Source organism: Coenobita brevimanus, chromosome 88, assembly GCF_032717465.1.
Source record: "Coenobita brevimanus isolate Jiangsu-jjx chromosome 88, ASM3271746v2, whole genome shotgun sequence".
NCBI lineage: Eukaryota > Metazoa > Arthropoda > Malacostraca > Decapoda > Coenobitidae > Coenobita > Coenobita brevimanus.
The window spans coordinates 14,229,881-14,255,169 of NC_137041.1; the positions used below are offsets into that span (position 1 = coordinate 14,229,881).

A 25,289-nucleotide genomic window follows, 5' to 3' on the forward strand; every position below is an offset into this window, starting at 1 on the left:
CGGGGGCAGGGGGGCTGCCCATCCCCACACCTTCGACCTGCTTATACGTCTGACTGCTCGGGCAAGTGAAAGGAGCTTCTATCGTGCAGAGCTCCAGCAGAGTCTTCAGGGCCTTCTATGCGATGTCAAGGGGTATGATGTCTTCCCAGCAGTAATGGTTGAGTATGAAGTCAATTGTCTTGTCCACAGGAATGTTGGTATAAAGGCTTTCGACGTCGATGGAGGTGATGATGTGGTCGTCAGCAGGATGGGCATCATATAGGACTTCAGGGAAGTCAAGGGCAGAAAATAAAAGGGGTACCACACGGTACCTGGTATCAGGAACGGCCAAGGAAGATTTAAGTGGAACAAAACTTGGACGCCATCACACACGTTCCTCGTATCCTCGGCAAAGGACATGCTTCTCACACTGTTGCCAGAGCCCCGTCTCACGACTGTGGAAAGTGATCGCTGTCTATAAGGGTGAATTCAGCTGCCCTAGTCCAGGAAATTCAGGAAATTTGTAATGAAGCCATTGTAGTCTACTGATTAAGCAGTTCGTTGTTGTTGTTGTTGTGATGTTTTCAGGTGGTGACTGGTAGCAACTAGCAGTATGTCTGGTAGTAGTACGTCTAGCTGCAGTGGAATCCTCAGTTGTAAAGAGGTGATTATTTTATCGACATCACAGTTTCATTGGTATAGGAAATATTAACTCTTTATAAGGGTTTCAAAACAACTGATATTTATTCTAAAATAATAAGTATTCAGTGTTAGGCTAAATATTCAATGCTGTAGTACGATATATTCTCTGTCGAAACTCCTGGGTTTTGGTCACATTGTTTTGCCCGTCGTATCCTCAGCGGGAATCCATCCAGGATGAATTCCAAATGCCCGTGGTATCGTCGACAATTTTACCACGTTACCGTTCCGATTACCATTGTATCCTCGGCAAACCTCGTATGAAGTGCCGTGTGATAGCCCTTGGTATATGTTAGGTACAATAGTGTCAGGAGTTCATTGAGTTTCATTGCTAAGGTGTAGGTGGTGGTGGGTATCTGTGAGATAATTATGTATAGAGGGTTGCCAGGCTTGTGTGTCGACATTGCTGTAGGCATAGCCGGATGAGTACTCACCAGTTAGCTTCTGAAGATGTAGAGCATTGGTGGTGGCGTTGATAGTGGAGATGAGGGCGTTAACTCGCTTCTTGATGGAGTAGGTGGGGATCCTCTTCAGGGAACTCCTGAAGAAACTCTAAGAAGATAACCGAAATATTGTACGGCAAATAGAAACCGTGCACAAGAAAATCATTAAAGGAGAATGTGCCATAGCTTTCAACCCCTTATGCCTCCAAGAAAATATCCTGCCTGGCTACACCAACATAAGACTGCATGACGAGAGTGCCAGGAATGATGAAAGCACATACCGGTTCCGGAGAGAACTAGTAGAAAGGCAAGTTAGAGAGAAAACGATCACTCAGGTCTTACAAGAACTGAAATTCTCACGAGAAAGTGGACCGAGGCTCCTGTCACAGATGGCCTGAGGAAACAGATCAATGAAGAACTCCAGGCACTCTGGGAGCAACACTGTTGAGGTATGGTAAGTAGAACTTCAACAAGCTCTCCAAACTCTGTGTTGGTAGCATAAAACTGCCCCACCCTGCCACCGAATACATCAGCCTCATGGACATTGACATGACTCCAGACCAAGAGGAGCCCTTCTACATGGGGCTTAACTGCCACTGCCTCTCCAAGCCATGCCCCCACCACAAGTGACTGGAGATCGAGGTCCTCCATAATGACATACAGCGACTTGAGATGGCAGAGAAAGCAAGGACGACACTTGACCTTCAACTCTGCCTTCTCGCCGAGGCTGCCAAGACCCGTGGCTCCCTCTACGGTAAAAACATCACCGGATACCACATCCTGGTCACCAAACAGCTGCAACAAAACAATAACGTCGTCGTCCAATATGCTGACAAAACCATTGCTTTCGTGATTATCAACAAGGACTACATTTAGAAGATCAACCACATTTTCAGTGACACTTCCAAGTTCAGAATGCTAACTCATAACCCCACCAACTCCATCAAGAAGTTAATTAACGCTCTCATCTTCATTATCAACACCACCACCAATGCCCTACATTTTCAGAAGCTAATTGGTGAGTATGCACCCAGCTATGCCTATGGCAATGTCAAGACACACAAGTCTGGCAACCCTCTATGCCAGATCATCTCACAGATACCCACCACCATCCACACCTTAGCAAGGAAACTCAAGCGTTGCCTTACACCATACTATGTACCTAACACATGCAGCCTATCCTCTGCTCAGGACTTCCTTGATATAATACGTGATGCCCCTCCCCTTGACAACCATATCATCGCCTCTCTCAAGATTGAAAGCCACTTTACCAAAGTTCCGGTGAACAAGACGATTGACTTCAAATTCGACCGTGTATACCGCTGCAAAGACCCCAAGCCCCTCAATATCATAGAGAAAGGCCCTGAAGACTCTGCTGGAGCTCTGCACGACAGAAGCTCCATTCACTTGCCTGTGCAGTCAGATATATCAGCAGATCGACGGGGTGGGGATGGGCAGCCTCCTCAGAATCCTGTTCACTAACTTCTACACGGGGAACATCAAATCGAGACACCCAGCTACTAGCTGCCACTCCCTATACTGCCGCTATGTCGACAACATCTTCATTCGTATCATGGACCTTCAGGAGCTACAGGACCTCAGACAGTGGTTCATCTCTGCCTCTGGACCTCCTAACTTCATCTATGAAGAAGACAACGACGGACACCTCCCCTTTCTGGACATACTCATCACTGCACACAATGTAGGGTTCAAGACTACAGTATTCACCAAGCCCAGGAACAATGGACTGTGCCTGAATGGAGACAGTGTCCAAGACGTTACGTGCCCTTCACCATCAGGGCCTTTGTCAGGAGAGACCTCTCCGACTGCTCCACTTGGAAAGACGCCCACCATGAACTAGAACATGAGACTCATGTCCTCTTTAAAAACAGTTACACTAACTCTGCTTATCTGACGCAGTCAAGAGACACATGGACAAGTGGTATACTCACCAAGACACCACTGCACCTACAACCAGCTAACATGTCAAGATATACTACAGAAGCCACATTTCTACAGACTACAATATGGATGAGAAGATCATAAAGGATTTTGTATACAGAAATGTACGCCCTACAGACTCGGAACAACATAATTCTCTCATCATCTACTGCAAATAAAAGAAAACAGCCCACCTTCTGCTTCGTAACCGGCCCGCACTGACCAAGACGCCCCTTCAGTAGAACTATGTCATTTACCAGCATAGCTACAGCAGTGGGGAGTGTGGACCTCACTCATACATTTTTTTAAATAAAAGAACAGAGGAAGGAAAAACAAATGACTATGAAGGTGACTCACCTGTCACCTACAGAATGGAGCCACGAAGAACCACTATGCCACCTTTCACAATTCCCACCTGACACGACTAGACCTGGATGAGAACACCAAAATAATCGACAGAAAACAAGACTATCGCCGACATCGACAGAGAACAAGACTATCGCCGACTCTTGTTTCTAGAGGCAACCTACATTATCATGAAACAACCTATATATAATAAAGACACAAGTCGATGATTTCCAAATCCTACCGTCATCTAAATGCCACATTGGCTTAGAGTACGAGGCAGTCAATGAACGATCAGCTTAGCTGATCAGCTCCACCCACCTGTCTCCACCTGATTCACCTGAGTTGTATATAAGCAGCCACCCACGACAGAACCATCAGATCCAGCCTGAAGATGGAACAAGGTAATTTCGATTTGTCGCTGCCCTTTGGGGAACTCCTGAGGAAACTCCAAGAGGACCACCGAAAAACTGCATGGCAATTAGAAACCGTGAGTAAGAAAATCAATGAAGGTGAATATGGCATAGCTTTTAACCCCATATGCCTCCAAAAAAAATATTCTTCCTGGCTACACCAATATATATATATATATATATATATATATATATATATATATATATATATATATATATATATATATATATATATAAATGGAACCCCTATAATACAGTTGTAAAGTGTGTGTTTTCGTACACTGAAGAACGAGGGTTCGCGCTCCGACAGGGTAATAAACTTGGGGAGCGTTCTTCTGGCCACGTACTGCATTGGCGGACACAAGGGGTGCTGTGGTTGAACCAGTGTTGCATTCTTGCACCCAGTCGGCTTGCACGGGCCGATTACACTTGGTTCACAGACTACACACACATCCAAGGCCACTCCAACACTACAATTACACTTACAAGCACTTCTCACCCTACATACAATCTCTACTAAACAGCCTAAGCCACTTGGTAGAGATACATTGGCTGTATCGTTCCCACTTCGGTAGGGATAGGCCGGTCCTGCATTGGACACTCAGACGGGTGATGAGAGAGAGAGAGAGAGAGAGAGAGAGAGAGAGAGAGAGAGAGAGAGAGAGAGAGAGAGAGAGAGAGAGAGATAGCCCGTTCATTTCGAAAAACAATCCTCACGTATACAAAATGGTGGGAAGGTATCAAGGACCAACGAAAAAATACATCCTGGTGACGATAATCTACATATTAATAAATATTTTTTTCTCCTACAGGTTCACCTCTCACCAGCTTCCTCAACAGAGGTAACAGTTTCTGTTTTCCTTTTACCTGTTTAGTTTTTTTATTTATTTGCGAATTTTAAGTCTTTGATGCCTGGCACACAAATATATATTAATTTTAGGCTAAAACCAGACGGTTTCTACAAGCGTGGCAACTGTGAAGAGGCAAAAGATTTAGTTTTTACCAATGATTAAATTAATTTTCTTTATTTCATAATCTAAGCAATGATTAGCAGACTTATGCGTTAATTTCTTTTAACTTATTTTGGTGGATCTGTTTAAGTGTAGGTAACATTTCACAGGAATTACGGTTAAGAAAATTATACATATACAGTATATAGACAGACAGATAGATAGATACATAGATAGACTGATAGACAGACCGGTAGAAAGGTAGATTCTTTTTCTTGGAAACTGTATTTTTCTCTTATGTGAAGTCTGCGTCAATAAGTATTTTGATAGGCCAGTTGTTAATGCAAAAATCACTCTCCACAAACATGGTCATCATAGCTTCGTTTGCCTATGTTTTTCTTCCTAGCCAGAGTTTTCTATAATATTATACTGCATCTACCACTTCTTTCTGTATTAACCAGAACATAACCAACCTAGGTTTTAAGAGAAATAACAGAGAATCACTCAGAACATAACATAGCTAGGGTACACTTGATTAGCCACAATACAGAATTACTGTGGACATAAGCAACATAAAATATGATTTAATGGCCAATTATGATTTCCCTGGAACTAACCAACCTAAAAAAAGAAAGAAAAAAAAAAAACTTCATCAGGCACTATATATAACAATCCAGGACATACTCAGCCTAAAATATGCTTTAATAAGCATAATAAATAACCATTCTGGAAATAACCAACTTAACATATGTTTTAACATGCATAATAATATAACGACTCAGGATAGTGTAAAATCTAACCTAGTATAAGAGTTCAAAGTCACAGTAAATATCCACTCAGTACACAGGTCAACCTAACATAAGCTTCAAAGGCTACAATATATACCCACTGAACACAGTCAACCTAAGTTATAGCAACATACATCCACTCTCTACACAGCCATAATAGCATAAGTTTTAACAGCCATACTATACAGTCACTGGATACAGGCTACTTAACATTAAGTTTTAACAGCTCTAATATATAAACATTGGACATAGACAACCTAACCTAAGTTTTAACAGGCATACTTTATAACCGCTGGACACAGACAACTCAAGATAAGTTTTAACAGCCATAATAGTATATAGCCACTCTGGACATAACCATCCTAACACACAGTTTAACAAACATAATATTTAACCACCGTGGACCAAACCAAATTAACATAAACTTTACCATGGTCAACGTGGGTCTGTCTCAGCGTCCAGCCTGGTGGTAAGCATCGGCGATGACCTGACCAACGTGACCACTAGCCAGCTCATCGTCACGCTCCTGAGAGCCGTCTGTCCAGCCACCAGGACACAACAACCAGGTACTTTTACAACCTTTGCATTATGCTATACATTCCTTGGTACTTTTACAACCTTTGCATTATGCTGTACATTCTTTGTTACCTTTACATCCTTTGCATTATGGTATACAATCTGTCGTTTATTTTTTACCGTACCATCTGTAAAAACAAAAACAAAATAAAAAGTCTGTATCACAACACAATAAAAATAAGCAAAAATTTATTGCATTTCAATCGTTCGTGTTATTATCTGCTATGGTAAAAGTACGTTGTTATACACAAAATCTTCCCAGTATTGTTCTTAGTCAATTATATTCTACAGAAGGAAGGTTTTATCGTAGTATTATGCCATTAGGTTGGGCTGAGATTTCCATTTTTTGTTCATTTCTTTGGTGTATGAAAAATTATGGTTTTAATGCAAAATAAATAAATAAATAAATGAAAGTGAACGACAGTACATCGTGATAGTGCTCAGGGTACTTCATCGTCACTTTTACTAATCTGTACACTAGCAGCCATTTGTTTTTATATAATACACACACACACACACACACACACACACACACACACACACACACACACACACACACACACACACACACACACACACACACACACATCAAGTTCATGAAAAGGGAATTCGGCATCATGATTCGATTATTACATTCATTTAGTGCCAAAGCTACTCAAGGTATGCACTGCATCCACTGTCCATGTGTGCTATATTACAATGTAATCCATATAATAGGAATGGCAACAGCTGTCTTCCTATACTGTCAAACGGTAATAACATATAACTAATAACCATTTCCCATATGGCAACACCCCCCCTGTGATGGGGACTGAATGGAGGTGGATGGAACTACGCGTTTACCAACCCTCCCGAGATACCACTCGTTATTTCAGAGAACATCGACCCCCTCCTGCACAGACACTTGTTGAAGCGACTATCTGAGTGTAAACAATGGTCACTGGACATGATTGCCAGTTTGGTATAGGTCTAATTGCATAACTAAAAAAAAACAATACCAAGGATGAGCTGTTATGAAGCTTCCTATGCCACTTGCAGGACGACTCATGCTCCGAGTCACTTTACTTCACCTCAATAGAGTATAGAATAAGTGGCCATGGAAGAGGTGTTACGAAGCTACCTGTGCCGCTTACTGCCTGTACTACAGTTCCAAACCGTCTTCTTCAATTACACACAGCAGAGAATAAATCGCTAAGGAAGAGGTGTTATGAAGCTTTCTATGCCACTTATTATTCAGACTCTCCTACATCTCCACACAGCAGAGAATAAATCGCCAAGGAAGGGGTGAGACGAAGTTCCCTGTTACAACAGCGGTTCGTGCCAGAATTCATCTCTGTCGTCTTCACCCCACACAGCAGAAAATAAATAGCAAGGAAGAGACTGCTAATTACAGTGCAAATGCTCCTTCATCTCCACGCAGCAGAGGAATCGCTAAGGAATAGCTGTAACGAGTCTTCTTATCCCATTTACATTCTGTCTATCGGTCTATCGCCAGATGCCTTCATTCCGTAAAAGGTGTACACAAATGATCGTATCCATGTCACTCTCTCTTTCTTCTGCCATCAGGCTGCCTTCTCTCCAACATTCACCTCCTTCTCTCATATGCCTCTCCACTCCATCCCTTCCTCCCATCCTCGATCTACCGCTTCTCCTCCCTGCCTCCACCTCACTCACATACACTGTCCTAAACTTTTATTTTAATTGGGCTAACATTGCCATTTCTCTATGTTCAGTACTGAGGTGTAACAACAGATTAACACTAGAATTTGGTGCTAGTTATCAAGAAGTGGTATGGAAAGGATGCAAAGCCTTAGCATTGTCATTATTTTCTGAAAGTGAACTACCTGAAATATGCAAGGACAAAACAAAAATTTGGCCTAAGTTAGTTGAAGGAACCCTCGTCATTGTCTGTCTCCATTGCCTGCAACTGACCAAACAACATGAACGTTAACCCATATCATTATCCTTCCCCTCCACACAGCAGAGGCAGAGGAAGCCACTCAACCACTGGGCGCCGATCGCTTCTTGTGGTTCAGGCCTCCATCAGCCCTTGATGCTAGAAATGCATTCTGTGAGTTCAGGTTACCTTGCCCATAGTATTCTCTCTCTCTCTCTCTCTCTTTATTTATTTATTTATAACTTCTTGTCTGCGTGGCTGGCTGGCAGGCTGAAATAATAGCCTGGTATTTTGTACGGAGCTTCATGCAAAAAACGGCGAGTTTAAAATAATGACAATCTCTTACAGTCCAGTGACAAGAAATTTCAATTCTCCCAGCAGTACCCTAATGTTCCTATGGACTCTGCGACTGTGGAAAGTGTCACGCCGAAGTTGGGCAAGTCACTCAGAAATACTTTTACAGTATTCCCTACCGTTATTTGCCAGTTTTTGTCATCGAAGAGTTTGTCAGTTTCTCATGACACTTTCAGTGCCTGGCAAGTCAAAAAATAATCCATGTCCATTGTCTTTAGTATATTATACCCTGTTTTATCAGTAGACAACACACTGATGTACTGTACGTACAGTCAGGACATCTTATGTTGCTATTTCGCTATAATTAGCATATTATATCCTGTTTTATCCGTAAACTACACACTTATGTTCGTAAAGTCATATGTCTCCAATTTTATGTGAATATTTTTTAACTCTCACGGTGAGAACAACTTCAGTATTGTATTGCAGCTAATGCCAAACATTTTTGTTCAGTTGAGTGAGTTCTGAAACTCTGAAAGTGTCATTACTATCACTAGTAACCCTGTCATGATGGGACCTGCTCAATTATCGTATTCCAGTTCATGACAATAATTTTAGTCAGCTGGAAATGAGTCATAAAAGCCTGAGAGGATTCAGCTCATCGAAATATAACCGAGACTTTAACTGGACTAATTCATGTCTTGCATAGTTTGATTTCCCTGTGTCTTACCTAAAGTTATTAGCTAAAGGACGAGAAAACATGAGACAGGCCCTCAATGGAGAATTTATTTATCCATATTATTTGTGTGTGTGTGTGTGTGTGTGTGTGTGTGTGTGTGTGTGTGTGTGTGTGTGTGTGTGTTCCATCTGTTGCTTCAATGAGATATATTTTGTAGCGTGAAACTTTATACATACATATGATGATAAGTGAATTCCTTTGCATTTGCCATGCTCCTAACTGGGGCATCTGTACACGGGAAGAGCTGTCTCCTAAAGTAATGGACCAAGTGCCACCAAATTCTGATTCCATGAACATCCACATTTAGGCACTTCACGTTGCCCATCAACTTGAGTCTTTCTGACGACTATCACATCACCGGGAAAAAAAAACAGGGATTCCAAACCCTTGTCATAATTATACTCCTCTATACAAAATACTTCCAGCCAGCTTGATCCATTGTCGCCTTTTTTGTAGTGGAAATATATTTTTGCCAACCGCCGGAGATCAAACTCAGACATTAATACTCATTTTGAGAATGAACTTAGGGAAATTCTTGTTAGCAGATGTAATAATCACTGTCACTTTTTTCGCAGGTAACAGAGGCAACAGTTTCCTGGTGTGGGCAAGTAAGTTATCATATGTCATTTTGTACGGGATATTCAAAGCTCGTCTGGTCAAATGTGTACACTTAAACTAATTTTTAAACTAAAGTTAGATAATTACAGAGATATCATTAACAATAACTAGAACACCCCATTTTTGTGGTGTTGGGGCATGAAAAGTGGCAGACTGCAATGACATAAAGTTCTTTAAATTTGACCAAAATTCCAAACTCTGTATCTTGAGTGCTTAGTTATAACAAGATATTGGAATGAAGAGCTTGTCACGATGAAATACTGAGGAAAGGATGTAAAGCTGTAGTGTTCTCTTGGTCTGTCACTGAACTACATGAATTAAGTTGCAAGACATCTAATATCTCCGCCAAGTTAATGTGGTAAACTATAGCACTGTGCTTACACGACAGGTGGAGTCCTGAACGGGACGGACATCACAGCCATGAGCGACCAGCAACTTCTCATCACCGTGCTTAACACTATCTGTGGCAGGAGCACGAGGGACCTCGAAATGGGTATGGCATCTGTATATCTTTTTATTTATCTATATATTTACCTGTCTATTTGTCTTTGTATCGGGAACGTAGTGGACCAGACTGAGACTACTCAAACCCGACATTTAGTCAGAACTTTCCTCTACATGCACATTGCATAATAAACGTTGCATTTACCTGTATGTTTTCCCAAAATGGCAGTGCATCACCCAGCCTCTGAGTCCGCGGCTGGGGGAGAGGGGAGTGGGAAGGGTGATCATTAATATTCTTACCAGTAGCTTCCTGGTGACGATCAAGTGATATGTCCTGAACTTATGTTTGACAATCTTTAGATTCAGTTCTATAACATACTGGTCTTTCCACGAATTTTCTCTCTGTAAGCATTGTCTCTCCTCTGTGAGGTTCAGCTGGCTAAGTATAAAGACAAGAAACCAATCTCTTTATCCTCTCTCGTTACACGCGTTTCCAAGCCAAAGATGGTTGTTGCGTATATGTGCGTAACAGAGAAGTACAAAGGAAAGCAAACAACTGCAGACATATTGGTCCTCTCGAGGCTGTTTCTTACTGGATAATTTATAACAGACATAAGTATTCTGTGAGTAAAAGACAAGGACGGGGAAGCAGGAATGCAGCCTCATTTACTCTAGTGTTCTCGAACTTGAACCTTCAGCGTTGCCCACATTCATGATGCGGATGTTCTTTCCATCTTCGACTATATATGTCTGCACTTTTTATTTATTCCCTAAATCGATTGGTTACACAATACTCCATGACTGTCTGTCTTCTAAAGTGGAACACATTCAGTTCATCTCTCATTTCCCAGGAGTCGCCATTCTAGGCGATTTCATTGCTCATCTCTACCTTTGATTCTCCTTTCACTTGTGCAACAAAACCCCCTACATTATCATTTGTCTTAAGTGACCTAGACCAACGTGTACAGTCAAAGACAAAAGTCGTGTCGTGAAATTTGATGAAAATATCTACTGAATGACTATAATTCTGGACCGGTCTGCTTTGTGTCGAAAGGTCAGTTGTTAGCACTGACTTGAGTTGCCATTTGCTCCAGGTGACTAGCCTGTGGGTGCCAGCATATACTTTTTTTGTAACAACGAAACTGATCTACATAATTATTAAGTTTTTCTGACTGCTGTTTTTATTTAGTATTTATGAAGCGTTCTCATCTTTTATTTTTTTTATCGCATTCGGAATGTTACAATTCAATTAGCTACATAGGTGTTCGGAAGTCAGTTCTCCATCTTTAACTGTAAAGTAGCTAATCAAGTTGATAATTATCACTGTGACATTATTTACCGGTGTTGTAAAACAAAATTCACTGTAGCATTCAACACATGAGAATAGAGTTATTCTATTATGATTTTTTTTCTTTTAGAGTGGCTAGCAAACTGAATCCCACAAACGAGTTCGAACACATAAATCAGACGACCGAAGTCTACGCACAACTGTTCGTGTGCTTCATACTAGGTTCACTTCGTTTCTTACGGCGTAAGCACTGCATGGGGTGCTGCTTCCATCGTTGTGATTATTTCCTGTTCCTATAGTGGTGTGCTAAGACGAGGACGACCTGAACGATGACGGTTCTTCGTTGTGCCCGCCTCCTGAAGTCCTAATCCACCTTTCTATGGTTATGCTTATACCAAATGTTTGAGCTTTCTGTTCAGGATTCGCTTCCCGTAAATAAAGGAAGATCATGCCACCTCTCATATTCCTATTAGTTGGATGCATTTTGCTTGACCTTTCCATACCATGGTATAGTAGGTCTGCTAGACGTTTTGTGGTAAGATGTAAGATGAAATGTCAGGTGATCATCACCTAACCGTTGGCATTTCGCCTCCCATACGAAGTTCGGACTCAGCAGTTGTTGCGAGTCGATGTTAAGGCTTTGGAATTTCATGGGTTCATTCATACTGTCATCCCATCAGCAGCAGATATGAAGCTTTAGGAAGTCAGGCTAGCCAACCACGAACATGTAACTGTGGTAGAGATTTCATAGCGTTTCAAGTGTTGTGCTTAATCTTTGGACAAAACCGAGACACGACTTTTGTCTTTCACTGTACAGCATTTTCCCTCCATCCTTAGACTATCTGAGAGAGAACCATAACATACCTGATCTGAAAACTGAGCCCGCTGCTAATTTGCCAATATTTTGTCTCCTTTGGGCTCCTTTGATCAGTCTTTTTTTTTTTTTTTTTTTGTTGAGACAATGAATGGAGGAAGAAAGAACACGGGAAGTAAAAAATAAACAAGTCCATGTGGCTAAAGGCATCCTCCATTCATACAATATTTATAACAGCTGGATTTAAATAAAAGTGGATTAAATGTTTGTGGGAAGCAACTCCCAGAAAGTGAATTCCAGAGAGCAGTAAGTTCTGAGGATAAATGAATTCTGATAAGCAGAGGTTCTGCATTGCGGGGGAGAGAGTGTAAGTTCATGGGCGCTCCCAGCTGCCCGAGTATGTCGGGAGAAAATGTGAAGGGAAGGCACAATTGAAGCATGTTCATCAGAGCACTTACGGTAAAAATATCGATAAAATAGTGCTAAAGAAGCAACATCTCTACGTACTGATAATGGAGGAAGGTCCTGCGTAATGGCATGATTATTGATTAATCTCATGGCTTTATTCTGAATTTTGTCCATATGTTTCAGTGCAACCGCTCCACATCCACTCCACAATGGCGAACAGTATTCGATCTGAGAATGCTCATGACTTTTGTATATTGTGGCCAACTGCTCGTCAATGAAGAATTCACGAACTCTGTACGGAAGTCCCAATTTTTAAGAAGCATTTTTAGCAAGGGATTTAGCATAAGCCGTCCAGCTTATGTTATACAGCCTGTCCTATTACTCCAGTAAAGCCTGTGGACCCTGCCAAGAAGCGGTGTCTGTGGTGCATTGGCGCATCAGCACTGCTGATTAGGAGACCCACAGACAGTACTTCTCCGAGTTTCCTTAGGATGATAATTCCTATTGCAGCTGAGAGTCGGCCGACCATGCTGTATACATTCCGAAGAATATCCTTTCGAACATGGAAGTATACATTCCATAATTTTACCCTGTGTCTAATGCAAAAGTACCTTGGTTTATTCACATTTGTTATAATGCGATCCACAACAACAAGATGGGTTGCCGATGGTACTCCCAATACAAATTACCCCTGAACTATGTTCTCTGTATGCTAAGGCCGAGAATCGTCTTAAATCTGTTCTTTAGCTTGCGGGAAACAATTACATCTGCTCTAAATGTAATATGTCAGTCCAACTCCTCTAGTCCCTTATGGCATCATACTATTTTTTAATGGAAGGAACAAGGAACCAACGAGTAGAAGCACGCAAAATTGTCCCCTCCAGGAAAAAAAAATAATGGAGCCAAATTCAAGATCCGTTCATTTCGAGGTGCCTGGACACATTCTGTTTATAAGACCGCAAGTCATAGGCAGTAGGAAATACAGACAGAGGAAAACAGTTCCAAAGTCGACCTGTTGCAAACATGAAGGACTGGGAGTAATGGTTAATTCTTGCATAAGGAAGTTGTACAGAATAGTGATGAGAATTTGCTGCCAGACGAGTGCTTCACACCCGCCGTAGTTGTGGAGGGATGCAATCAGACAATATAGGGAAGCAGTGACCATTGACGTACCGATGGGAAATGGATAAAGATACAACAGTGCGTCAAGGAGACAGAGGTTGAAGGGAGCCAGTAAGAGAAGGAAAGTACATGAGACAAAAAGTCTTTGCCTCCACCACTCTAACTTAGCTTCTTCCTCTTGCCATTCTTTTTTCCACTTCAGTGTCTCCTTTGTTCTTTCTTTTCCTAGAAAACATAACTTTTTGCCTATGTCTTTGTTTCTTTCTTCTCTCATAACGTTTTTAGTAGGACTGTTCATTCATCTCTTCCTCCCTATACTTTCTCATGCCTGTAATTTCAGTTCCTTCAGAATACGTATGTGTGACCTCTCTGGTTTCAGTAGTTAGTCTGACTAAAAAGCACCCAGAAAGCGCATACCTCCTCCTATGCCATTGCCATTAAAAAGGGTTCGGATCCGTGAAGATATTGTTTGATACACATAGGGTCCAGATCCACCCCAATATTTAATCAATTGTTCCTTGACCCATGGCCCACTCTTTCACAAGATATTATTGAAAATCATTGAGAACTTTTGGAGATATTATGCTTGATACATAGAATCCCGATCCGGATCCGCCCCAAAGTATAAACAATCCTTTCTTGGCCCATGACCCACTTTTCTACAAAATTTCATTGAAATTCATTGAGAACTTTTGAGAGATATCGTGTTGACAAACATAGGTCAATACATATCTTCCTCCAACTTCGTTGGCGGAAGTAAAAGCGTGCAGTCGTGATGGAGCCCATCCTGCAATTTGTAGGGACTATGCTTCCTTGCTGACACCCTGCCTAAGTACACTCTTTCACCTTTGTCTATCAACGTGCACCTTCCTTTACAGCAAGAAGCTTGCTCTTATCCAACCCATCTCAAAAATGGGTGTCTGTTCCCAGCTACCTAAATATTGCCATGTTGCATTAATCTTTTCCGTTTCCAAAGACTTTGCGTATTTTCAATAGGAGATTACTGAAACACAGCACGTATCATCTGATAATCTTCCAGGGGGAGGTGGTGGCTCAATCGGTAGAGAGGTGGCCTACAGTCCTACCAGACCCAGGTTCAAATCCCCGCTGGGGCAGGGAACAGTTTAAGGATTTGAATTTCATTAAAAAAAAGCAGACTTTACCGATCTACCAGAAGACCCGCCGATATGTAGAAATACCCTCGTTAATACCAATACATTAGTCCTGTATGAGACAGCCCTAGCATGTATTCAATATGGACGGTGGGTGTTAACGCCGAAGTGGTGACATTTAGAGGTGCATGGTATGTAGGAGGACTACTGGGCATTGAGTGCAGGCTGTGAAGCCTATGCCCAGAGTCGGACACATAAAAAAAAGAAAAGAAAAAGATAGTGTGGAATTTCGTCAGGTGCGCGTCACTTGCAGTCTCCTCACATTCCTTTCAGTTTCTTGGTCATCCTCCTTTGGAAACTTTGGTGAAACCTTTGCTGTCGCACTTGTCCTGATAAAGGCTTTTTTCTGAGTCTGGCACAAATCTCTAGTTTCCACTTTGCCTTTTTACGGTTTCTATCTTCCTATATGTGTCTTTATCTGTAGCTTGTCCAGCTGGTCGCTCCATAACTACTTTTCTAGATGGCCATAGTTCTTTTTCTAAAGTTTTCTATTGTGTTGTTCCTCATACTTCTACCTCCCACCGAATCTCTTCCACCTGTTCACAAATACTGTTTTTGAACTGTATGTAATCTCTATCCACTCATACACTGATTTTTCCACCATACAAGTACGTTTATCCACCTGCTTCTCACAATCCCAATCACAGCAGTTGAGCTACTTCAGCAGTTACACGACGATGCTATGGTACACTGGGTTTCTTACTTGCCCTTAATTTGTGATTAGGGTAAAGAAACTTTGTTATACCTAATGCACCATAAACTCCAGTTCCCTCTGCTTCAACCACCCAAAGTCTTCCCCAAGAATTCCTGTGTTATTCAACAGGAAGAACTTTGTCGTAGTCAGTTAGAAAGAGATATGAAGTGGTACTTCACAGGGCGAGCTCAGTAGTATACTGCTGAAAAACCATTATTCATGGAATCCCTAACAGTCAACCTGCCTGTTCTCGTTGCTCTTGACAAGTATACATTGCGATGCATGAACACCTTCGCCATGGGAAGAACGTGTTCCATTGATGAAGTTCATTTAGACAATGAGAAGTAAATAATCTGAGAAAATGAACAGCAGATAGTTGCTACACCAAGACAATATGAACAAATTTTCTGTGTGTAATCTTAAACAGTAGGTTTTGATCAAGAGAAGAATTCCATTAGTTCCACATTGCCCCTATTCACCTGGCTTAGCACTGTGTGACTTTCTAGTTGTCTTACATACTGAAGTTCGTGATGAAAGGACAGTGTTCTGACAGGACCGAAGACATCTACAGGGTGACCCAAAATGAATGCAACCCATAACACTAGGAAGACGTAGGGACATCACTCGTTGGGAGCACTGGTTCCAACAGAATGAGGCCACCCCACACACTTCAAACCAAATGTTGATGTGGCTGCGGCAACGATTGGACGATTGGGGGATCGACTGATCAGTAGGAGGTGTGACCCTGAGTTGGCCCCACACTCACACGACCTGAATCCCACAGATATCTATCTATGGGGTTATCTGAAGGATCATATTTATGTAAACAACCCCCAGACAATCAGAGACTTGAACGCAAAAATCACAGCCAAAATCAGAGCCATCCCAAGAGAGAAGTGTGTCCACGTAATTGACAAATTCGCGTTCAGGAGTGCCTGTGACGTCGAGGTGGTTAATTGGAACACATTTTGGAAAGGTCATTAAAAAAAAAAAGACCACTTGAGTTGCAGAACCCAAACTTTCAGGACTGTTTTATCGAATCAACACGACATTAATGCGAAAATAAAGCAAATCATAATTCAGCTGTATAAATGACAACACACTTTTATGGATTGCATTCTTTTTGGGTCACCCTGAAATTTGCAGTAATAACAAGTGTCTTAAAGCACATCAAGGGAAAAAGGGTTGCAGCATTGCCTCCGTCGGTGGTAGGAAAACTGGAACAAGAGTTTGGATGCAGGAGACATGTACTTTGAAGGTGGTGATATGAGTGTATGATTAATGTAGAAACTGAGTTTGCCTGCCATTGTCAGAGATTGGATCACTGCTCTTCTGAAATCGTCAGACAGCAGCAAGAATGAAATATAAATGATACCATCGTATTCCAGGATTTCATTCATTTATTTACTCACGTGGGACCCGGCGGTGACCAGGTTATAAAAAAAAAAAAAAAAAAAAAAAAAAACTGTCCCTTGCCTGAGTCACTGAGAGACCAACCCTCCTGTTTAAGGACGACACCCAGGTTCCCATTTTCCACACTTGACCAGTGTTCTGCCTTCTCTCCATTTCCTTCAGGGATACATTCTCTACGTGCCTAGTTCTGCCATTGATGTATTCACCCCTGGACCTGATCCCCAACAATCTTTTCACCCACTACCTACCCACCGAAACACCCTATCCCACTCAGCCAGCTGCCCACCCACCCTATCCCACTCAGCCAAACATTGAAAATATACCCACCCCGTCCAACCACTCACTCTATGACCCACCCACTCAACCTGAAAGCCCACACTCCAACCTACCCACACTGCCCACTCACCCATCCACCAACACTGCCCACTCACCCATCCACCAACACTGCCCACTCACCCATCCACCAACACTGCTCACTCACCCATCCACCAACACTGCCCACTCACCCATCCACCAACACTGCTCACTCATCCATCCACCAACACTGCCCACTCACCCATCCACCAACACTGCTCACTCACCCATCCACCAACACTGCACATCCACCCATCCACCAACACTGCACATCCACCCATCCACCAACACCGCACATCCACCTTACCCAGTCACCCACTCTCCTACCTTGCCCATCCAGTGACCCACTAACCAACCCTGACAACTCATCCACCCACCTACCTTGTCCACTCAGCCACCCACCTGCCTTCCCCACCCACTCATCCATACACCAACCTGCTCTGCCAACCCACCCACCAATTCACCCACACTCTCCCACCCGCACACCCATCCTCTCCACCCACTTACACACACATTCTGTCCACCCACCTACCCATTTTGTCCACCCACTCACCCATTCACCTACACTCATCCACCCACACACCCATCCTCTCCACCCACTTACACACCCATTCTGCCCACCCACCCACCAACCCATTCACTCATACTCACCCTCCTACACACACATCCTACTACCCAAAAACTCACACACCCATCTGTTCCCCTACTCACGATGCCCCATCATTCTGCATCACACCCAATTACCCATCCAACCCAATCCATCCACCTCGGCTACCCTTTAGCCCACCCGTCCAACCTGTAATAATAAAAATAATAATAATAATAATAATAATAATAATAATAATAATAATAATAATATGCTTGTAGGAGGAAATTATAACTCTGATTATTAGCCCTCAGGCAACACCATGCACACCTGAATATTGTCTCGAGTAGATCTAAATTTGGCCGTCAGGGGCGCCTTTAGCAACCTCAAACCACAAAAATAAATTATCAGTAGAAAGTCACAGTATTAAACCTCATTCAATCTCTGTACATAGTTCGCCCATAATTTTCATAGCAGACAAACACATAGCAAGACAGACTTTCAAATACAAATGTGATTTATTTATTAAAAATTACTGAAGCATAGTTTCATTCATCATTCATTGCCAGACGCCATGTATCCCAGATGGGGTGGCCAGTGGCTTAGAGTTAATTGTTTTACAGGGAGGGGCACTAATCCTCCACCAACCCCACTTGCCACGTAGGGATGCCAACAGCATCTGGTGTTCCCAGGCGGTCACCCATCCAAGTACTAAGCACCAGTAACTTTTAAAACCAGAGGCCCTCCACTCAGTCCTGCCTTTACCCATGCCCCTGACACCATCCCCCCACAAGGCAACGCCACCCCCAGCCCCCATAGGACCCCTGCCAACCCACCAGTGGCACAAACAGCTCCGGGGCAAGTCTCCTGCTGGTTTACACGCAGGTTTAGTCGGCAATAAAACCATCTGCGTTCTTACCCTTGCATGGTGTTGGGGAGGGGCTCCTCGAAAGGGATGGCGCTGACATGACATGACGGTGGAGCAGACCTGCTATATAAACCTCAGTTCCTTACCTATCGCCCGAAAGGATGATGGTGGGTTGCAGAAGAAGAGTAACTTTTGCCTGTAGTCCATCGTGTTCAGAGTCAGATTTGCATGGGGTTGCAACTACTACTAGTACTCTTACTACTACAACTACTCGTAGTACTCCTCTCCCTCTTCCTTTTCCTCCTTCTCCCTGCCACTGATGCTACTCTCATTCCTCTTCCTCCTCCTTCTTCTCCTACTACTGCAACTACGACTACAAGTACTGGTACAAGTACTTCTGCTCCTTCTCTACTCATCTTACTACTCCCGGTACTCCTCCTCCTCCACTTGTTCCTCTACTTCTTCTCACACAACTAATAATCCTCCTCCTCCTCCTCCTCCTTCTTCTTCCCCCCTCCCTTCTCCTCTTGCTCCTGCTCCTGCTCCTGCTCTTCCTGCTCCTGCTCCTGCTGCTCCTGCTCCTCCTGCTCCTGCTCCTGCTCCTGCTGCTCCTGCTCCTGCTCCTGCTCCTGCTCCTCCTGCTCCTGCTCCTGCTCCTGCTCCTGCTCCTGCTGCTCCTGCTCCTGCTCCTGCTCCTGCTGCTCCTGCTCCTGCTCCTGCTCCTGCTGCTCCTGCTCCTGCTCCTGCTGCTCCTGCTCCTGCTCCTCCTGCTCCTGCTCCTGCTCCTGCTCCTGCTCCTGCTCCTGCTCCTGCTCCTGCTCCTGCTCCTGCTCCTGCTCCTGCTCCTGCTCCTGCTCCTGCTCCTGCTGCTCCTGCTGCTCCTGCTCCTGCTCCTGCTCCTGCTCCTGCTCCTGCTCCTGCTCCTGCTCCTCCTCCTGCTTCTCCTTTCTTCTTATTACTACTACTACTCCTCTTACTACTACTGCTACCACTACTACTACTACTACTACTACTATTACTACTACTACTACTACTACTGCAACTATAATAAATCCCTAGAATTAGGTGACGTATTCTATGTATTTACTACTGTTACCAATATGGCACTGAACTCATTTTATGTCAAACCTTTTGTGGTCAAGGGGTGAGTCGAAGCTGTATTTGACACAGTCGTTTTCAAAGTGTCTCCTAAGCTGCATACTGTAGCTTTGTTTAGAGGCAGCAAAAATGAAGTAAGGAATACGTCATTGCATTGTAAGGTGAAGTTTGTTGGGCCAAATCCAAGCAAGTCTAGTTATTCCGTATGTTGAGGCCCATTCCAATATTAGGTTATGTCCATAATGCTGCCTGGGTGTGAAGAAGACTTAAGATCAATGCCTATCGACTGCATAAGCCTCAGTAAAACACACCGATAATTAGATTTATCAAGTCACAAACCAAGGCACAAGCTTCCCCTAGAATACAACACATAACAGTCCACTTTACCTCCAGGTAACCAACTGAACTGCTTGCTGAAGAGGGACTTAAAGCAAACAAAATTTGTCTAAGACTCTGACCGGCCTGGGAATCAAACTCGGATTTTCCAGCTGCGTACTTGATGTGCTAACCATTACACCAGCTGGTGCCCGGGTGTGGTTGGCTTGTTATTCCATGTGTTGTATAATTATCCACACTGAAACAGAAATATAACTACTCAAACCCAAACTGTGTGTGTGTGTGTGTGTGTGTGTGTGTGTGTGTGTGTGTGTGTGTTTATGCAAAGAAGAAGGAACCAAAGGCCATGAACCCAGAAACCGTTCCTTCCAAGAAAAAATAAAACCAATACAAAAGAGAGCCAACTTCAAGATCCGTTAATTTCGATATGCCTGGACACACTGCGTTTGAAAGACTGGAGATCATTGGAAGTAAGAAATACAGACAGAGGGAGACAGTTCCAGAGTTGACCTGTTGCATAAATGAAGGACTGGGAGTAATGGTTAACTCTTGCATTAAAGAGCTGGACAGGAAAGGGATGAGAGTTTGTTGCTACACGATGCTACACGCCCGTAGTTGAGGTGGAGGGATGCAAGCAGACAGTTCAGAGGAGCAGTGACCATTGAAGTAGCGATAGAAAACAGATAAAGATGCAACAGTGTGGCGAAGAGACAGAAGTTGAAGGGAGCCAGTAAAAGGAAGAGAGCTAATTAGGTTGAAAGCCTTTGACTCCACCCTATTGAGAAGAGCTGTATGTGGGGAGCCTCCCCACACATGAGAGTTATACTCTACACAGGGGGGGATAAAACCCGTGCATAAAGTCAACAACTGTGCAGAGGTAAAGAAAGTACGAAGTCGGCTTGGCACACCTAATCTCTTGGAAGCAGATTTTACAAGAGATGTAATATGATCTTTCCAAGATAAGTCCCGAGTGAATGAAACCTCAAACATTTTCAATGATGATGCAGGATTAAGCTGAATATTATTAAACATTAGTGGGTACTCCTATGGAGGATTTTAATGGGTTGATAGGTGTAAAAACTGAGTCTTTGATGCATTACAAACAACAAGATTATTTTTACCCCAGTCAAAGATACGGGCCAAGTCAGACATTAGGTATGCCAAAGCCTCATCCCTTGTTTGTTGAAGTAACTGCTGTGATGGACGTTGTGGGAACCGAATGGAAAGGTGAATGGTAGCGGCATCAGCCAGGGGTGGATAGGGTTAGATGTACAGCTTAGAAGATCATTAATGAATAAAAGGAAGAGAGTTGGTGATAGGACAGAGCCCTGAGGAACACCACTGTTGATAATCTAGGAGAATAACGATGGCCGTCTACGACAGCGGCTGTAGAACGACCAGAAAGAAAGCTATTGATGAAGGCACAGATAGAAAGATAGAAACCGTAAGAGGGCAGTTTGGAAATTAAAGATTTATGCCAGACTTGATCGAAAGCTTTTGAGATGTCAAGTGCAATGACAGATCTTTCGTCAATGTCCGGAAAGGAGGATGACCAGGAGTCTGAAAGGTAGGTGAGAAGATCGCCAATGGAGCGTCCCTGATGGAACCCATACTGACGATCAGAAAGAAGGTTGTGATAGGAAAGATGCTTTAAAATTTTTCTGTTAAGAATAAACTCAAAAACTTTTGAGACGCAGGATGTTAAAGCAATTGGATGATAGTTAGAGGGTTGGGAATGGTCACCCTTCTTTGGGACTAACTGAGTGATAGCAAACTTCCAGCAAGAAGGAAAGATACAAATTGACAGACAAATGCGAAAGAGTTTACCTATGCAGGGTGTAAGGACAAAAGGACAGTTCTTGAGGACTCCATCAGGCCTATATGCCTTGTCAGTATTGATATGAGCCCAGTGATGGCAGAAAATACTTCAGCTGAAGACTGTCAGCCATGAGGAAGTCAGAGGGGGAAGTGATGGAGGAACAGCACCGGAATCGTCTAGGGTGGAACTGGAGGAGAAAGTCTGAGCGAAGAGATCTGCTTTAAGTATGTGTGTGTGTGTGTGTGTGTGTGTGTGTGTGTGTGTGTGTGTGTGTGTGTGTGTGTGTGTGTGTGTGTGAGAGAGAGAGAGAGAGAGAGAGAGAGAGAGAGAGCAAAAACTAGTCAGTGCAATTCCTGAGGCCGTGTATGTTACTAATATTCTCACGTCTTTGTCAGGTGGTGGTGTTGTACTTCCATAGACTCCAGCACCCACGGCCATTCCGCCTGCCACAAACCAAGGAACAGGTTCGCTACACCCGCTTTGTGTTCATCTGACGGAACTGGCCCACTCGCACACATTGAATACTAAGTTGTTATTTGAAATTAGATGAACCTCTGTACTGAGGTAGGAATGAGTCTTTGGTTACTGGTCTAGTTTATCTTCCAATCTGGGTACACTTGACAATCAACTTTGTTTAGCAGGATTAGGGATCGTTATCAGATATTACCAAACTTTACGACCACTGTCCTCACTTAACTCATATTTGTTTGGCAGAGGGGACATCAAACGCCCATACCACAAAAACAGCATTATAAGCATGACTATTTTCATCCAGGATTTGTTCTACAGGAAGGAAATGGGAATGAAAGTGCTAGCTCTTTAAAATCTTTTGTTCTTCTTCAGTAACATAGCAAAATCATTGGCCCTTAAAGGATCCTATCAATTTACTGGGTAACCAGTCTCCAAAAGAGTAAACTGTTATCACAGACCTTTTTTTTTTTTTTCTCTCGTATCTATTCTCTTTAAAGATTAGCCTAATTTGACCGAGAACAGTTTTGTACTTGTGAGAGTGAAGTTGCGACCATAATGTACAGACTATGTTGTAGGTAACATAAGCACAAGAGACTATATAAGAACGACACCATGTCATCACCAGGTAATAAATCAAGCAATGTTGATAAAATATCCACTTAAATAAAGACTGCAAAAGAATAAAGACTTTCTTTTTATCCCCATCAACCTCATTATTTTTTCTCTCTTACATTGTGCGGGTGGGGGTCGCGAAAAAGAAGACAGCAAAACAAAGCCATCCGTAATACCTTTCTACTAACTGAATATAAATGGCGTGAAACATAAGTATAATTTTTAAAATCACATTTTTAAAATCAATTCATATGTGTCTAATGGAAGAGTGATTAAACAAATCCAAATATGTGTTGATTATTATAAAAGAAAATGAGTCTGAACAAAGGAGCACTACGTGTTCAACACTATATTCGATTACACACACACACACACACACACACACACACATATTATATATATATATATATATATATATATATATATATATATATATATATATATATATATATATATATATATATATATATATGAATCTGTTCAAAGGCACAACAAATACAAGATATCAGTAATAAGAGAAGAAATATTTACACAATCGCCCCCTACTTACAAACCATTAACTGCGTGTTCACAAGGTAAGGTACCGAAAGACGATGTCTCGCTAAACATTTGCCGTGTACAGCGGATTCTGTTATGTGATTATTATAGTATTTGTAGCCACTCTGTTACACAATGTGGCTCTTCAACCGGGAAGTATTCAACCGCAAGTTAATCCTTCAGCATACAATGGATCAGCTTGCACCTCTTGTCATTTTTCTCTACTTACCTGCCTGTACCTACTTACCCTCCTATATACCATTCTTCCCTGGGTACGTACTTACCTATTTCCCTCCCTTTCTCCCTGCCAACTTACCTACCTACTCAACTGACCCCATACTTCCCTGCCTACTTATCTACCACCTGACCTTACCACTAGCCCTCTTGCCTATCTACCTGCCTACTTAACTATCTGCCTTCCTACCTCCAAGCCAACCCACCTTCATACCTAGTACCCTGGCTATTACCCTAAATACTTCTCTGCCTATCTCCTTACCTACCTTACTTCCTGCCTACCTACATCTCAAACTACCACTCTGCCAACCTCTCTACATACACTCCTTGCCTATCTCCCTACCTACCTCCCTGTTTACAATCGTTTTCTGCCTATTTAACAGGCTGTCAACCTCCTACCAACCTACTTACCTAGCTACTTGCTTACCTACCTACTTGCCTATCTATTTCTCTGCATACTTCCTTGGTTACTTTCCTGTAGAGGGACTAAACTGTAGTATCAGCCGAATAGGGTGGTACTCAAAAGTTGGACGGAAAGCTGATGAAAGGGAGAGCTGGAGCTCCCGTTTCATCGGCCCTCAGTACTAGCTTCTGACCACCATTTGCTGACGTTTTTTAAGTGTTTCAGTGACACAGAGAGTAGCCCAGCATGCGCTCCTATACAATTTCTTGTAACTGCCAACACTAAACGACATGCAGAATCACACATTTCCTTAAAAAAAAAAAAAAACTGAATTCCCAGCCTTCGAGTCTCCGAGGGGGGGGGGGGGCATAAAAGTCCCCACCATCCCAAATCTCCCAGTGACGACCAAACGAGATGCCTTGAACCACTGCCAGACTCACTTCTTCAGTTCAGCAACATTCGTGGACTTTCCTCTAATTTTTTCTCTGTTGAACACCACCTCTGTTCCTCGAAGTTTCATCTTCTCTTCCTCACAGAGACTCAGTGTTCTGAGGTGACTGATTGCAACGCCTTCTCTCTTTCCTACTGTTTTCACTATGCCCACTTCAAAGCCAAAAGTGGCTGTTGCGTTTATGTTCACAATAACATATCTTGCTTTCATTTCCTGAATTTGAATCTTCTGAATTCTCAACACTCTGGCTTCGGCTATCCTGTTATTGTCTAACTAAATATATCTGTGCTGTTCACTTATCCCCTAATTCTGTTGACCATGAATAATTCTTTGACTATCTTACTTCTAAGATGGAACTCATCCTGTCAGTATCTTCTTTCTCTGAAATCACCATTTTAGGTGATTTCGATGTTCGACACCACCCTTGGTTCTCCTCACCATTCACTGATTCACATGGTGAACATGCCTACATCTTTTCTATTC

General features: G+C 42.7%; 1 protein-coding gene across 1 annotated transcript in view; it reads left to right on the forward strand.

Moving 5' to 3' along the window:
- Window positions 1-22,600, forward strand: part of LOC145411136 (uncharacterized) — a 47,062-nt gene extending 24,462 nt beyond the window's left edge. Inside the window, exons 4-9 of the mRNA XM_080281188.1 lie at window positions 4,633-4,662; window positions 6,014-6,124; window positions 8,116-8,205; window positions 9,640-9,672; window positions 10,071-10,175; window positions 22,494-22,600. Of these exons, the coding sequence (XP_080137314.1) occupies window positions 4,633-4,662; window positions 6,014-6,124; window positions 8,116-8,205; window positions 9,640-9,672; window positions 10,071-10,175; window positions 22,494-22,516 (392 nt within the window). The 3' untranslated portion in view covers window positions 22,517-22,600. The remainder of the gene's footprint in view (window positions 1-4,632; window positions 4,663-6,013; window positions 6,125-8,115; window positions 8,206-9,639; window positions 9,673-10,070; window positions 10,176-22,493) is intronic.
- The last annotated feature ends 2,689 nt before the right edge of the window (window positions 22,601-25,289 follow it).